This window comes from Geotrypetes seraphini, chromosome 13 (assembly GCF_902459505.1).
Source record: "Geotrypetes seraphini chromosome 13, aGeoSer1.1, whole genome shotgun sequence".
NCBI classification, from domain to species: domain Eukaryota; kingdom Metazoa; phylum Chordata; class Amphibia; order Gymnophiona; family Dermophiidae; genus Geotrypetes; species Geotrypetes seraphini.
Genome location: NC_047096.1, coordinates 64668727 through 64685457, shown reverse-complemented (window position 1 = coordinate 64685457; position 16731 = coordinate 64668727). Strand labels below are relative to the sequence as shown.

Here is a 16731-nt window from a genome sequence, read left to right as displayed (position 1 = left end):
CAAAAGCTTTCTGAAAACCTAGATACACTATAGAGAATGACATGGTAGCTGTTATCCGTGGCTAGCCATGGGTAACCCGCCAAAATGGGGGGGAGAAAAGAGATGGTTGCCGTGGGTACGGGGAGAGAGCCATTCACCGCCCCGTGGAGCGGTGAATGGTCTTTTCGCCGCAGTGAAGGGAGGGAACGTGCACAGTCATTGATCGCGCTACCTCCCTCCCTACTGATAACCGCTGACACCACCTGATCATCTCCCTTTTCCATATTGCTGCCGCCTGATCGCTGTTGCCGCCTGAGCCCGATCGCCGCCGCTGCTGCATGATCATCTCCCTCCCTGCTCCTTACCTTTGTGACAGGCAATTTCTAAATATGTTTCCTACCAGCAGCTGGAGCTTTGAAATCGCGTGCGACTGCCGTAAAGGTCATCTCTGACGCAACTGGAAATTGCATCAGAGACGACCTTTCCTGCAGCCACACATGATTTCAACGCTCCAGCTGCTGGTAGGAAACATATTTAGAAATTGCCTGCCGTGAAGGTAAGGGGCAGGGAGGGAGAAAGGGAGGAAAAGTGGGGTGGAGACAAACAGACGCTGAAGGGACCTGGGGAAGGTGGGGTGGAGAGGAACAGATGCTGAAGGGACCTGGGGAAGGTGGAGTAGAGAGGAACAGACACTGAAGGGAACTGGGAAAGGTGGCCACCGACATGGCTGTTGCCAGAGAGGTGAGCTCAAACATGTCATAGGTGGATCTGACCATGTATTTGCGAAGTTGGAGAACATTTGAGACCAGAGATTGAAAAGCCTTGGTCTTGCGGGAAGGAATGTATTTTTGGAAAGTCGAAAATTGCTTGACAAGGTGTTTGAGGTAGCAAGAAAAGTAGAAATTATAATTTCCTGCTCGGTTTGCCAGCATTGCATTTTGGTAAAGATGTCTACCAAATTTATCCAATTGTCCACAGAATCTCCTATAATAATGTTGAGGGTGGGATTTGGGCGGGACGTGGGCCGGCTTAGACTCAGTCATACTGCATGTATAACCGAAAGTTATACAGCACAGGATCGACGGAACTTGGACGTTGTAATTTAAAACATGGTCTAAGTCACAAAAACCCACCTAAAGTCACCAGATAAGCACTGCAAACACATAATACAGACCCCAGTGATCACTGACCCTCCCCCACCCCCATAAAAATATTAATCAGAACTTGAAAATTGTGCCTACAGACACTAGTATCATCTGGCAGCCTGGCATAGGAAAGCCTAGTCGTGCTGCACAGAGGTGTCTTAAGCCATCTTGGGGGTGGGTTAGGGACCCATGGAGAGGAGGACCCATGCCCATAAGCCCCTGTAATCACTGCATTGATACTGAAACATGTGCACTCCCCTATACACCTCCAAAACCCTTTTGTACTGGTATATAAGTGTCTCCAGCAGCCATCAGGGCTATTGAGGTGGTAGATAAGTGGGTCTAGGGGATTCTGGAGGTGGTTTGGGGGGCTCACCATGACCTATAAGGGAGCTGTAGTGAGATGAAGACATGGCACCCTTTTTGTGAAGTTCACATCAGTGCTCTGTAAGGTACCCCACTATTTAGGTGCCATGTCTGGGTGTTCAGTCCATCACTTTGCAGACCCCTCCCACGTCCAACAGGGCTTGTTCTAGGCAATTTTGACTTGGACGAAAAGTTGGATGAAAATGTGGTATAAAGATGGACGATTTAGCAACTTGGACGATCAGATCGACAGGACGTATTACTTAGACGATTTTCGAAACGAAAAAAAATTTGGATGTATTTTTCGAAAATGTGTCTTAAGCTGTTTTTTTACTTTGGATGACTTGTGACTTAGACAAAAACGGACTTAGATGTTCCTTTCGATTATGCCCCTCAAACTGTATTAAAATTCCTATAATGTCCCCCTGCTGGGAATGGTGTCTAACCTTCCTAGAAAGAACTAATAAAGAGTGCCACTTGTTTGGTCTTGTTCTGTTCTGGCAATCCTGAAGGGAATCAGAGCAAAGTTTATCATTTCTCCTTGCTAGAAGCGAGTGCTAGTTTTGAGAAAATAAAATCACAGGGCCTGGTATTCAAATTAAGTATGTGTTTGCTGGTAGGTAATTAACACAAAATTAGCTTATTCATGCATTTTCAGCCTTCATATAAATAAAATCTAGAAACTTAACTTCTAAAGGCAGGCTTTAAACATATAATAAAGAGCTGAATTGGAGAGGGCGCATAAAAGCTGGCATTGATTTAGCCACAACATGCAGGTGCTTAAAGGAGTAGTTATGCATTTAGATTTAGTTAAATGAATACTGATGTGGATACATGTGTAAAAGTTAATCTATATACTCCATCTTTGCTTATACCCTATTCTGTCTATTAAAATGTTTTACCTTGTGTTGACATTGTAATGTAGCATACTATGCCATACTTTAATTGTAATTTCAATATTTTTACTGCTGTAATTATATATTGCTTATGTTTGATTTATTCTTGCTGTACAACGCCTTGACTGAATTCATTCAAAAGGTGGTAAATAAATCTTAATAAATAAATAAACTCCTGTGCTGGTGCTTTACTTTAAATGCTTTTGCTCCAGCTGAATATCAAGCCCACGGTCTCTGCCTGCAGATTGAGAAAGCAGGATGTTGAATAGAGAACAGTGATCCCTAGCAACTGTAGGGGGGATTTCCTACTAGTCACATGCCAGTGACTGTGTGTAATTTGGCAAAACAGAGCACATACTTCAGTGGTAGCAGCAAACCTAGTGCATCCCGATAACCCATGTTACTTCTTACTCAAATGGGGTTAATCCTGAACAATCTTCATCACATGCGTGTTGTAATAGAATTCAGGCTTCCCCAGGGTGTAGTAAGGTGGGGGGGGGCAGTCCATCCCAGGTGCCACATTGGTGGGGATGCCGGCACCTGTCCTCCTCTCCACCCCTGCCCCTTCCTTCATACCTCTTTAATTTTCCCAGTGCAAGCAATATCACAAACTTGCCCACGTCAGTGTCGGCTCTCTCTGACATCACTTATGGGTCCAGTGCCTAGGAAGTGATGTCATAGGGAGAGCCGACACGACGTGGGCAGCAAGTTTGTGATGTTCTTCGCACCAGTGGCGTACCAAGGGGGGGGGGAGGTCCGCCCTGGGTGCATGGCCCAAGGGAGTGCACAGCTGACCACTCACCGGGGAATAGGCTGTCGCCGGGGAAAGGCTGCCATTGCCATTATCAGAAAGAAGCCCGAGCCGAGTTCTCCCTCCCTGCTTCTCTTCCCTGCGAGCCGATCAACTCTAGCCGTCTGATGTCAATTCTGACGTCGGAGAGGACGTTCTGGGCCAGCTAATCGCTGACTGTCTGGCCCGGAACGTCCTCTCCGACATTAGAATTGACGTCATGCAGCCAGAGTTGGTCGGCCCGCGGGAAAAGAAGCAGGGCGAATTCGGTGCCGGCCTGTTTCCGATGGCCAGTGGCAGCCTTTCCCCGGCGCAGAAGGCCAAGTACTGGGCTAGAAGTACTTTATTTTTTAAGGTTTTTCTAAGCACTGCCTTTAATCTTATCCATTTCTGGCTTCCAGCTCTTGCAGAGCAGCTATTTAATGTATCAATGCTAGATGACTGCAGAGGAGTAATTGACCATGTGGGTGTCTAAAGAAGAAAAAAATAAATAAAATCACCTATGCAGGAAGAAGCACAATAAGATAAGAAAAGAAAAAAATTACTTTCTACATGCTTTTCAATTCACAAATTGTTGCCTTCCTGCAGTAGAGCCTGTGATGCTGTTGCAGTCTCTTACTCTCACCAATTTTGTTTTATTTGCTGATACACTCTTTGCCTAAAATAATGGTCAGTGTTCTTTGCTATTAGGCACACGGAGGCATACTTAAAGATCTCAATCTATGTACTTTGGAAGAAAGGCAGGAGATAGGATAGAGGTATTTAAATAGTTCCAATGCATAGAAGGTGAACCAAACTGAAAGAAAGCTCTACAATGAGGGACATAGAATGAAAATGGTAAGGGACAGACTTAGATGTTATGAAATGACAGAAGTCGATTACGCAGTGGCGTACCAAGGGGGGGGGGGGGGCCGGACCGCCCCGGGTGTACGGCCCAAGGGGGTGCACAGCTTGCCACTCACCGGGGAATAGGCTGCCACCGGGGAAAGGCTGCCATTGCCGTCATCAGAAAGAAGCCGGTGCCGAGTTCTCCCTCCCTGCTTCTCTTCCCCATGAGCCGACCAACTCTAGCCATCCGACGTCAATTCTGACGTTGGAGAGGACGTTCTGGGCCAGCCAATCGCTGCCTGGCTGGCCCAGAATGTCCTCTCCGACGTTAGAATTGACATTGGGCAGCCAGAGTTGGTCAGCCCGCGGGAAAAGAAGCAGGGCGAATTTGGCGCCAGCCTGTTTCTAATGGCCAGTGGCAGCCTTTCACCGGTGGTGGTGGCAGCAGTATGTTTCCCAATGGGGGAGGGCAGGGAGAAAGAAAGAAAGGGGGGGAGACAGGGATCCAGAAAGAAAGAAAGGGGGCAGAGTGAAAGAAAGAAAAAAAATGGGGCATGGGGAGAGAGAGAGAAAGACAGACATAGAGAAAGAAAGGGGGCATGGAGAGAGAAAGAAAGACAGACATAGAGAAAGAAAGGGGGCATGGAGAGAGAAAGACAGACATACAGAAAGAAAGGGCAAGGAGAGAGAAAGAAGGGGGCAGGGTGAAACAAAGAAATGGGGCACGGAGAGAGAGAAAGACAGGCATACAGAAAGAAAGGGGCATGGAGAGAGAAAGAAAGAAGGGGACAGGATGAAACAAAGAAAAAGTTGGGGGAGGGAATGAGGTCTGGAGGAGAGGAAGCATACAGGAGGCTGAAAGAAGGGAAGAAATATTGGATGCACAGTCAGAAGAATAAAGTGCAACTGTAGGGTCATGAAATGGTTAACTGTTGTTTAAAATATTGCTCTGGCCTACATAGCTGAAAACAGTGTACAATCTATTGACCTCATCTGCCTAAAATGTATGTCCCTACCTTACCACATTGTAAGCTAAATAGATAAGAGTTTGAGCCATGATGTACCCTGCCCTTCTGTACATTTAACTGTAAGAGTTAGATAAGTGTCCTGCTAGTGACCTGCTAGTGTGAGCTTAGAACCAATGAGTGTTAAGAAAAGTAACACGTGAAAAGCTTTTTCTAGAATTCAGTTGTATAGCCAGAAAAATGAATAAATATCTCTGTAACTTCCTGGTTTCGGCACTTCTGAGCCAGCTTGGAGCTCAGGGGTCCAGCATGCATTCTGTAATAAATCTTTTGTACTTTCTTCACGCCTCTGACTTTGTGTGTCCAAGTGACCTTTCACAACCAGAGACTGATGAAATTACCAAAGGTAGGAAAAATGATTTTATTTTCAATTTAGTGATCAAAATGTGTCCGTTTTGAGAATTTATATATGTTGTCTATATTTTGTACTATAGGCCCCTTTTACTAAACTGCAATAGCAGTTTTTAGCGCTGGGAGCCTATGAGCGTCTAGAGCAGCGTGGGGCATTCAGCGCAGCTCCCTGCGCTAAAAAACGCTATCACGGTTTAGTAAAAAGGGAGGGGGTATATTTGTCTATTTTTCTATAGTTGTTACTGAGGTAACATTGCATAAAGTCATCTGCCTTGACCTCTTTGAAAACCCACAGAATATAAATGATAATTAACATTTTCTCTGCGTACAGTGTGCTTTGTGTTTTTAAAATTTTATTGTTGGTAGATCATTTTGACTGGGCCACGAAGGTAAGGGGGAGGGAGGGAGGGGAGCTGCTGAAAGACATCTAGTAATCCTTGCAGGCTTGTCTGTGCAGGGAATTATTTTTGTAAAATCATGTTTTGTTATGTGACTGGCATTATTTAGACTTTAATTTCTATGAATGAATAGAATGAAAATGATATAAAATTACTTGCTTGTTTTTATGTGCGTGCGCTGAAGGAAAGTGGAGAGAGAGTGGGGTGAGGACGCTGAAGGGAAATGGGGAAGAGAGAGTGGGGAGAAGACGCTGATTTATAAATTGACAATTGTACAGAATATTGTTTCTTTTTATACTTTATTATAATAAGTTCAATATAAAACAATTCAAGGCCTGTGTGGATGGAATCAGGTGGTTTGTGGAGATGAGGACCGAGCTTACGGGGATTAGTCCAATAAAATGGTATTTCTCATTATTTGTTTTATTTTTATTTGTTAATTTGTAAAGTGGTGATTGTTATGTATCTGTTTTTTCAAATTTACATCTACTGTCTTTATATTTTGCACAGTATTAGAAGACATGTATTACTGTTTTTGTGGTGTTGCATTGTATGCAGAGTCTGGTTTCTTGGCAGTTCAGTTTAACTTTTGTCTACATATTTCTATTTTTAGTTTGTGGTTATACCATATTGGGCGAGGGTGTATCTGTCTGTGTGTATGAAAGGGACATGGCTTTCTGATAGCATCGACTGTACAGGATCTGGTTTGTTTAGTTTTACAATGTATGTGTTGGTGTTCTAGTGCTCACTGCAGTGTTTAAGATGCTGCCTTTTCCTAGGTAAACTCTTGTTGTGCGATATGTAGATTGTTACTAAAAATCATATTTTTCATATAGATGGGGGTGTGTAAAAAAATGATGGGCCCCGGGTGTCACAAATGCTAGGTACGCCACTGGTTCACACCTGGAAAATTAAAGAGGTACAGGGAAGGTTAGGGGAGCATATGTGTGGCGGAAGGGTCGGGAAGGATTAGTGGGTTGGAGAAGAGGGCGGAGGGAGGGGGGGTGCCTCTGGCCCGGGCGCCACTTACCACACCACTAGGCTTCCCCAATTAAAGGAGAGAGAAAACATCTTGGTAAATCATCTATATACAATTTCTGGTGCTTTCACAAAGCAAGAAAGGTTAATTTTGTTTCCACATCCAACCTGTAGAATTCTGCTATTGGTTTCATCCCCACAGTCAATGGTAAGATTACGGCACACAGTTTCCCATCCTGGAGCAAATGGATTTACTATTGGAAAGAACAAAACACTAATGTTATCACAGAGAAGGAAGATGTGATGGTTTACTATGAACAGCCAACCAACCATCTTCTAAATGTAAATGAAAAAGAAATCCAATATTGACTGGAGTGGCTGCCATTTAACATACTGTGGATAACTTGTATGCTCAAAGTTGCACATATTTTTGGCAGCAATAAGAGAATAATTCTGTAACAGGGTACTAGGCACCTACTTTTGTTTATAAAATATTAGAACAAATGGCTAAAAACTGGTACATTAAGGCACAATCACTGTCCACACCTAAGTAAGCACTTAGGTGTGTAAATATATGCACATGCACCGACAAAGTACACATTCCCAACTCATGGTGCATACTTTTCTGCTAGACAGTATTCTATAAGAGATTATTTATACATATGACTACTTTGCACCTGTAAATAACTAGAACACCATCATTTATACGTCTTCCTGATGCCTAACACTATGGTGGTAATTCTATAAGTTGTTACCTAGATTTAGGGAGCAAAATCACATATATATGCCAGTATTCTAGTAATTTATGTATGCTTATGTGGACACCTTGGCCCTGATTCTATAAAGGGCGCCTAAATCATGCCTAAAGTTAGGTGTGATTTAGGCATCCAATCTAAGTAATGAGCCAATTAAGGGTCTTAACAAGCGATAATTGGTACTTAGGCGTCCCATATGTGCATAAATGACCATTTTCTAGCTATACTCTATTCTGTAAGTCATACCCTTTGTGTATCCTTTGCAAGTAGACATTTGTATGGGCAGAGCTTGAGTGGAGAATGGGCACATTTTTTACACTCACACACTACAGCATATTTAAGTGTGTTCTGTCACAAACTAGGCACCAGCATTTACACCTGCTTTAATGCTGGTATAAAAGCATGTGCCTAAAATAAAGGTGAATATTTTAACCTGTTACACTAGTATTTTATAATTTTTTTAAGTAGGTCCCTACTTTTCTTTATAGAATAGGCTCCAAGCAAGCATGTTCTTAGCACATATAACGAGGTGCCTCCTTTATAGAATTACATGTTTTAAGTGCCAACTTTAAAAACCCACATATGACTAGAAATGTTTAGAAAAAATAGTTAAAGTTGAACCTGCTATTTATGACTGGCCACCTGGATGTATAAGTAAGATTCAGTGGCCAGATTTCATCAATGTACAACATTTTAGTCCACCCTCACCCTGTATCATGCTCTTTCTTTAAACATACAACTTTAGCTGTTTTACAAATAAAATGGCCAAAATTATACATACAACTGTCAAGATCTATTTTAAACAACATTTATATAGCCAATATTACCATCAACTATAGTTGCTGTTTTTTTTAAATACTGACCTTGAAATCTCTTGGACTGCATAAGCGAGAATGTAAATGTACAAGACAAAGAAAGGTACATTCAATTCCCTTGTCTACTTATCATGACCTTATCAGGAAAGAGTCACTTACTATAATGAAGAGCTGGTTTAAATGAAGAAGGAGTCGCTGTAAATAAAGCCTGGAAAAGCAATGTCAGCTAGAATGACTGAGGCTAGGCTGGTTAGATTTTTGTTGGTTTAAGTGCATCAGTACAAGAATTTGAGCAGTTCCAATCTGAGCCAGCAGGGTTAAGGAGGAAGACTTTCCATTGTGTCCCTCCTTACCCCACCGAAGCACCCACACTGTGAAGCAGCTGGGCCTTGCTACTGAGAGAAGTCCCAACTACCAACAAACCAGCCCAATCTTCAACCCTTAAAGGGGCCAACAACCAGGCAGGCAACTTCCACTGGCCAGCCCTGCCATAGTGTGGCCCTTCATGTGGTCTGAAGAGGTCCAAGCACAGGACTGTAATTCCCCCAGACTGTAATTCCACCATTCACTACCACCACAATTCACCTCCAATGACCAGCGTGGTAACTATATGATTAAGTAGTAGGGCGAACAGCGTGAGGCACCATCCAGTGAGAGATTTATTTACTGTTATACTTACATTTGTCCAATTGCATCCCAGTTCTAAATAATATCTTAAGTAGGTGAAATCGCTATTGGAGGAGTGGTTAATATTATAAGATTGAACTACTTAATTTGGAAAGTAGGAAAGTAGATCACTAGGAAAACTGCAAAATGAAGTGGCTACAGATCTACCACCTGCTCTTAATAGGCTTCCTATTGTTTCAAGTAGCTGTTGTTGATGAGGCATTTAATAACTTTATACAAAGTAATAATATTCCAATCAATAACCTGATATTTTCTAGCAGAGTACATTGAGATGGTTCCAAATATAGTCAGGAACATAGTCTAGGATAAACTGTTTAATCTAATCTCTCACTGTACCACAATCTTTACCAATTTGATAATTCTAGGGGACTTAAATTTACATTTGGAAATGCATGATCCCAAAGTCCGTGCCTTTAAAAATGTACTGGAACAATCCTATATAATAAAATGCTAAGCACGCATGCGCACTCTTACCGCTGTGTTACCTGATCCCTGATCTGTCAGGCTGTGGCCGGCAAGAGTGCGCATGCACGCTTACAAAGTTCCCTCTGTCGCAGACCCTGTACTCCACGACCAAAGTCGATGCAGGCGGCATACTTCACGGCCGAAATTGACATCGAGCGACTTTTCAAACCCCCGAAGCACCGCCGCCGCTGCACCTTTTCAAACCTTCCCCCCCAGCACTGCCGCCATCGTTGGTACTTTTTTTAAAAACACAGCCGAAGTTTACGAAGGCGGGGATCGAGACAGGAGCCGCCGCGACAAATTTAAACCACTGAAATTGATGACTCTTGCTCAGGTCAGGCTTTTCAAACCCCCAAAGCACCGCCGACACTGCACCTTTTCAAACCCTCCCCCCCCAGCACTGCCACCATCGTTGGTAATTTTTTTTAACAAAGCCTGGTGGTCCAGCGGTATCCCTCCCTCGGGGTCGCATGGGAGGGAGAGATAGGAGAGTCAGTGGGGGTTGGGCTGGGAGGGGAGAGAAGCGGTCTGCCTCAGGTGCTTCAAGCAGCAGCAGCGTTTACAATTCGCTGCTGTTGCCGGCTTCAGGCCTTCCTCTCTGGCGGGTCCTGCCTACTTGCTGTTTTCATGAAGACAGGACCCGCCAGAGAGGAAGACCTGAAGCCGGCAACAGCAATGAATTGTGAATGCTGCTGCTGCTGCTGCTCAATGAAGTTCAAGGAGAAAAGGGAGCAGAGGGGGGGGGGGAGAATGGCTTGGAGGGAAGAAGAGATGGCAGGGCATGGAGGGAAGGAGGAAGGTATGCCAGACCAAGGGAAAAGGAAGGGGAAAGGAAGGAGTACATGCCATATGGAACAGAGAGAGAGAGGGCGGACACTGGATGGAAAGAGAAGAGAGGGCAGTGAATGGAAGGGGCAAGACAGAGGGTGAACAGTAGATGGAAGGGGTAGAGAGAGGGAGACAGACACTGAATGGAAAGAATGACAGACAGTGTCCAAGGAGAGAGAGACAAATAAAAAAAACCCAGACAGACATCTACTCTAGCACCCGTTAATGTAACGGGCTAAAACACTAGAGGAAGGGAGGCGTACTGCTGGACAGGGAGAGCAGGAAAGAGATGCTGATGGACAGGGGAAGAGGTGCTGTTGGACATGGGGGAAGAAAAAAGGAAGGGAGGTGTACTGCTAGACAGGGGGAGCAGGAAAGAGGTGCTGATGGACAGGGGAAGAGGTGCTGTTGGACAGGGTGTTACTGACGATGCCTCCAAAAGCTTCTTGTATTGAAGTTGTCTAGCCTTGAAGGTTCTTTTTTTAAAGCTGGAGGCAGCGTTTACAAGCTTCTACTCAGTGCGCAGGACTAAGACACTGAAGACACGAACTGTGGGGGTCAGTGATGGAAACAGTCCTGTTGCACCAAGTGCAGCATTTGAACCCACTAGAAAGCTTAGACATCGAGGGGAATACCACCGATGCTAAATCAAAGGACTCAATGGTCCAGGGAGGTCAAGTAGATTTTAAGCTGAAAAACAATCGACGCTCCTAGCCTGTAAAAAGGCTGTTCGGGTCCAAAAGACCCACAAATTGAAAAAGGGTAAAAATAAATAAAAATGAAAGAAATGGGAAATAAAGGAAAAGTAAAAGATATACTAACTACAATAAACACAGGAAGGCACAAAAAGACAAAAAGTTTGACACGATTTAGAGAGTGTGGGGCAGTGGTTAAAGCTACAGCCTCAGCACCCTGGGGTTGTGGGTTCAAACCCACATTGCTCCTCGTGACCCTGGGCAAGTCACTTAATCCCCTCATTTGCCCCAGGAACATTAAATATATTGTGAGCCCACCAGGACAGACAGGGAAAAATGCTTGAGTACCTGAATAATCTCATGTAAACTGTTCTGAGCTCTCCTGGGAGAACGGCATAGAAAATTGAATAAATAAACTTCAATGACAAACTAGTCAGCTCCACAGAAAATGAAGAACTGACGGTCCTGTGAGCCCACGTCGGACAGGAAGGAACTGGCACATGCGTTGTATGGGTGGGCTCAAGACTTCTAAAGAAGTTTAAAAGTGACAGTACACTATTTGAACTGTCCGTACCGGGCTCCATAGATGATGTAACCCACATGTGAGAATATACTGTTTGCTTGTCCTTGGATAATAGGTGTTATCCTGGATTTTTATCTAACTTTTGAAGACCAATCAACTCCTTGATCAAAAAACTTATTTTTTGGACTAAGATAATTAAGAATAATAAGATCTGTCTTGACCCCGACCAGTTTTAGAATAGTCGTGCAGGCCATTTTTCTTCCATATGTAGATTACTGTAACTCTTTCTATTATGGTATTACTGAAAAAGAATATAAGAGGTTGAAATTGCTACAGAATACAGCAGCTAGACCAGTGTTTCTCAAGTCAGTCCTAGGGTACACCCTTGCCAGTCAGGTTTCCAGGATAATCCACAATGACTATGCATAAATTTGATTTGCTTATACTGCCTCCTTTATATGCAAATTTCTTTCATGCATAGATTTTGCGGATATCCTGAAAACCTGACTGGCAAGGAGTACTCCAGGACTAAGTTGAGAAACACTGGGTTAAACTAATTTTTTGAGTAAGCCGATTTGAGAAGGCTTGTCCATTACTAGAAGAACTGAAAGGTCACTTGGACACACAAAGTCAGAGGCGTGAAGAAAGTACAAGAGTTTTATTCACAGCATGCATGCTGGACCCCTGAGCTCCAAGCTGGCTCAGAAGTGCCGAAACCAGGAAGTTACAGAGATATTTATTCATTTTTCTGGCTATACAACTGAATTCTAGAAAAAGCTTTTCACATGTTACTTTTCTTAACACTCATTGGTTCTAAGCTCACACTAGCAGGTCACTAGCAGGACACTTATCTAACTCTTACAGTTAAATGTACAGAAGGGCAGGGTACATCATGGCTCAAACTCTTATCTATTTAGCTTACAATGTGGTAAGGTAGGGACATACATTTTAGGCAGATGAAGTCAATAGATTGTACACTTTCTTCAGCTATGTAGGCCAGAGCAATATTTTAAACAACAGTTAACCATTTCATGACCCTACAGAACGACATTGTTGCCAATGAAAAAAAAGAGTTTAATTAAGATTATTGCATGGTTTACAAAGCAATATATAGAGAAAACTCTAACGGACTAGTCTCAGATATTAAGGTTATACATTTTTTTCATAACTAAAGAACACCACAATGCCTCAAACTGGTCTTCTCTTCTCCCCAACAAGTTCAATGGAAAAAGCTATTTGAATCTACCTTCAAATTCAGGAACCCAAATTCTAGAATAGCCTACCTTTAAGTTTGTCTCGGCTCCCCACATTATAATTTCAGGAAAATGTAAAAAAGACATATCTCTTCTAATTGACATGATGCCTACCCATTTATGATCTAAGAAATCTTACTATAACTTCATCCAACTGTCTTTGTAATTATATTGTAAACTGCAATGAATCCTAGTAGAAAATTATGGAATATAAGAAATTATATGGTATGGTATGGTATGGTATGAACAATTTTTCAATTAAATAAGTCATGAACTGAAGAGAAAGCTGAAGTAATTTTTCAGAGTATATATATATATATATATATATATATATATATATATATATATATATATATATATATATATAAAACACCTTTTGAGGAATCCCTTCCAACTTGATATTTTTGTTCCCACAATACTGGGTACATAATACTAACATCCATCAAGTTGTTTGGAGTATTGTGTTCAGTTTTGGAGTTCATATCTGGCGAAGGATATAAAAAGACTTGAAGCGGTCCAGAGGAAGGCGACGAAAATGGTATGAGGTTTGAACAAAAAGAAGTATGAGGAGACTGGAAGACCTAAATATATATACTCTGGAGGAGAGGAGGGACAGGGGAGATATGATACAGACGTTTAAATACTTGAAAGGCATTGATATAGAACCAAATCTTTTCCAGAGAAGAAAAAATGGTAAAACTAGAGGGCATAATTTGAGGTTACAGGGAGGAAGACTTAGGAGCAATGTTAGGAAATTCTTATTCATGAAGAGGGTTGTAGATGCCTGGAATGCCCTCCCCAGGGAAGTGGTGGAGAGGAAAACGTGATGGAATTCTAAAAAGCGTATTATAAAAATAAAGGATCTCTAATTAGAAAATGAAGGATGTAAATTAAAGAACTAAAGCCGGTATTGAACAGATCTGCATGGTCTGTGTCCCATATATAGTGATTCAGTGTAGGATAGGCTGGGGTGGGCATCAATGTGAACTCCACTAATATGAAACATGAGGATGTTACTGGCCAGACTTTACGGTAGATATCCTACAAACAACGGGATGGTTGGATAGGCTGGAGTGAGCTTGGATGGCAACTTCAGCATTTGGAACTTAGGACAATACCAGACTTTACAGTCTACGGCCTAGAAATATCAAAGAAGAGACAAGTTAATCATCTAATCATATATGTTTTTAATTTTTTTTTTAAATTAAATTTATAATAATAACATATAAAGAAAGAACCAAGTATACAAATATGATTAGGACATGATACATTCTAGCTGTACAAACCAAGCTAATTATATGAAAATATTAATGTAAACAAGGCAATACAATACAACCAGATACCTCATGTCAAGCAAATATAACATTACAGTACAAATGTTTTATTGACGTAGCACATGCAAAGCATGGAAGAGATTCTCAGCGAGTATCCAGCATAACATAGATTTTAAAAAAATATTGTGTGACAACAATCTAAAGCACAGTTCTTCAACCGCCGGTCCGCAGAAAATTCCTGCCGGTCGGCGCAGGACCGGCAAGATCGAGGAGCGCAGAGCCGGAGAGATAATGGGGAGCCTCAGACTGTGCTTTCTTCCCTCCCGGCAGCTCTCCTTACAAGCGCAACGATTCAGGAAGGAAGCCTTGGAGCTTTTGCTGAGTCGGGCCACCTCTGATGATGCAACTTCCGCTTTCCTCAGAGGCGGTGCGACCCAACAAAGGACCTGAGGCTGCCTTACTGAATCGCAGCGCTGGCAAGTAAGGAGAGTTGCTGGGAGGGGAGAAAGCTGCTGGGCATGGTGAAAAAAAAAAAAGGGACAGCTGCTACTGGACCTGGAGAGGGAGAAGGAGAGAGGCTGCTGGGAGGGGAGGAGGGAAAGGAATCTGGGGAGCTGCTACTGGACCTGGAGAGGGAGAAGGAGAGATGCTGCTGGGAGGGGAGGAGAGAAAGGAGTCTCGGAAGCTGCTGGGCAAGGGGGGAAATGGGACAGCTGCTACTGGACCTGGAGGGAGGGAGAAGGAAAGATGCTGCTGGGAGGGGAGGAGGGAAAGGAAAAGGAAGAGAGTTACTGCTGGACAGGGGGAGGAGGGAAGGGAGAAGAAAAAAGGAAGGAAACAGCTTGCAGGGAGATTAGAGGAAGGGAAGGGGAGAGATAGGAATGAGATGGGAAGGGGGGTCAGCAGAGAAATTGAGAGGGACAAAGATGCTAGATCTGGTGTAGGAGAGATAAAAATGAAGAGAGCAGTGAAGCTGGAGTGAATTGTGTAAAAAGGAGAGAGGGGCATAGTCTGGATGGAAAGGGGAGAGAGGCATAGAAAGAAGACAAATACCATATGGAAGGGGGAGAGGTCAGACAGTAGATGGAAGGGGCAGATGCTGGATTGAAGAGACAGAGAGGGCAGACGCTGGAAGGAAGAGAATGAAAAGAAGATGAAAGCAGAAACCAGAGACAACAAAAGGTAGAAACAAATAATTTTATTTCTATTTTGTGATTAGAATATATCAGATTTGAAATATATATCCTGCTAGAGACATAACGGGACTGCAGTATTCTGTTAGCATGATATTTCTATGAACTTGGCTTGTTCAGTTTTCTTGATAGTAGAGGGGATATATGTGAAGGGGAGGGGAGACAGGGGTTTTGTTGGTCCGTGCTCTGTATATTTGTATTTATAAAATCACAATTGTTCAGAATATTGTTTCTTTTTATACTTTAATAAAATACATTCAATATAAAATCATAATTGCGGCTTGTTTCAGATGGGATCAGATGGTTTGCGGGGACCAAGCTCGCGGAGATGGAGAGTAAAAGGGGTTTTTAAATTTTAGTCCTATTAGTTTGTCGGTCCACAAAATAATTCTTTTATTTCTGCCGGTCCACGGGTGTAAAAAGGTTGAAGAACACTGGTCTAAAGTACAGTAAGTTTGAATGGGGCTCCATATTTTGAGGAATGAATTGGTAGCATTATGTTTTTCTGCTATGGCGCTTTCAAATTTGATGGTTATGCAAACTGTGTTCCACCATACCATATATTCCACTTTTGATAGGTCCTTCCAGCAGTGCAAAATGTTTTTAATGGCCAAGAATAATAAGATGTTGAATAAGCATGCGTTATGTTCAGGTAGGGAATGTTTCAGTCCTTTTAGTCCTAAAATAATGATTTTGAGGTGTAAGGGTTCATGAATGTTCAATATAGAAGAAATGATGTTCCAGACTCTGTCCCAATACAATTTAAGATGAGGACACTGGAATATCATTTGGGGCAATGTGCCCACTGATTTCTTACAGGACCAGCATAGACTAGACACAGCGTGAGAGAATTTAGCGATTTTCTGCAGGGTCCAGTGGGATCGATGCAGCAGAAAGTACATCGATTGAAGGACCTAAGCCAATCGAATGGACTTAAATGCTCTGGTCCACACTTCCTGCCATAAGTCATCCTCAGCAGATATTTCCAAAGCAGATATTTCCAAATCAGTATGCCAGGCATTCATTAGATGTGATATATGTACTGTAGATGTCTGTTGCAGTGTTGCATACCATTTAGAAGCAACTCCCTTGAGAAAGGCGATAGTGATAACTTGTGTAAGAAGATTAGGTGTGGACTTTAGTTTTTGAAGATCCATATACTTTTCACAAACACAGTGTTTTAGTTGGAGTCATCTAGAATATTGACTGGCAGGAAGACCATAATTATTGCACACTTCTTCAAAGGTCAATCATTTATTGTGATTCAGGAGGTCTTGCAGAGACCATATTCCACATTTATGCCATATAGGTCAATCCAAGGTAGTATTTTGAATTTTTAAAGATATCATTATTCCATAATGAAATCATAGATGTGTCTTTCCATTTAATCTTCATTATGCGATCGAATTGTTGAAGAACAGCTTTAGTTGAGCGAATGATACTATAATCATGTATTTTTTAATGGGTATAACTTATGGGCAGACTGG

The 16731-nt window shown here is 42.5% G+C and overlaps 1 protein-coding gene across 8 annotated transcripts in view; it reads right to left on the bottom strand.

Annotated features, from left to right (window-relative positions):
- The window catches only part of ZPBP2 (zona pellucida binding protein 2), a 99902-nt gene that overhangs the window by 15344 nt on the left and 67827 nt on the right, over positions 1-16731 (bottom strand). For all 8 annotated transcript variants that reach the window (XM_033917405.1, XM_033917411.1, XM_033917410.1 and 5 more), the window contains one exon: positions 6925-7010. In XM_033917405.1, coding sequence (XP_033773296.1) covers positions 6925-7010 — 86 coding nt within the window. The remainder of the gene's footprint in view (positions 1-6924; positions 7011-16731) is intronic.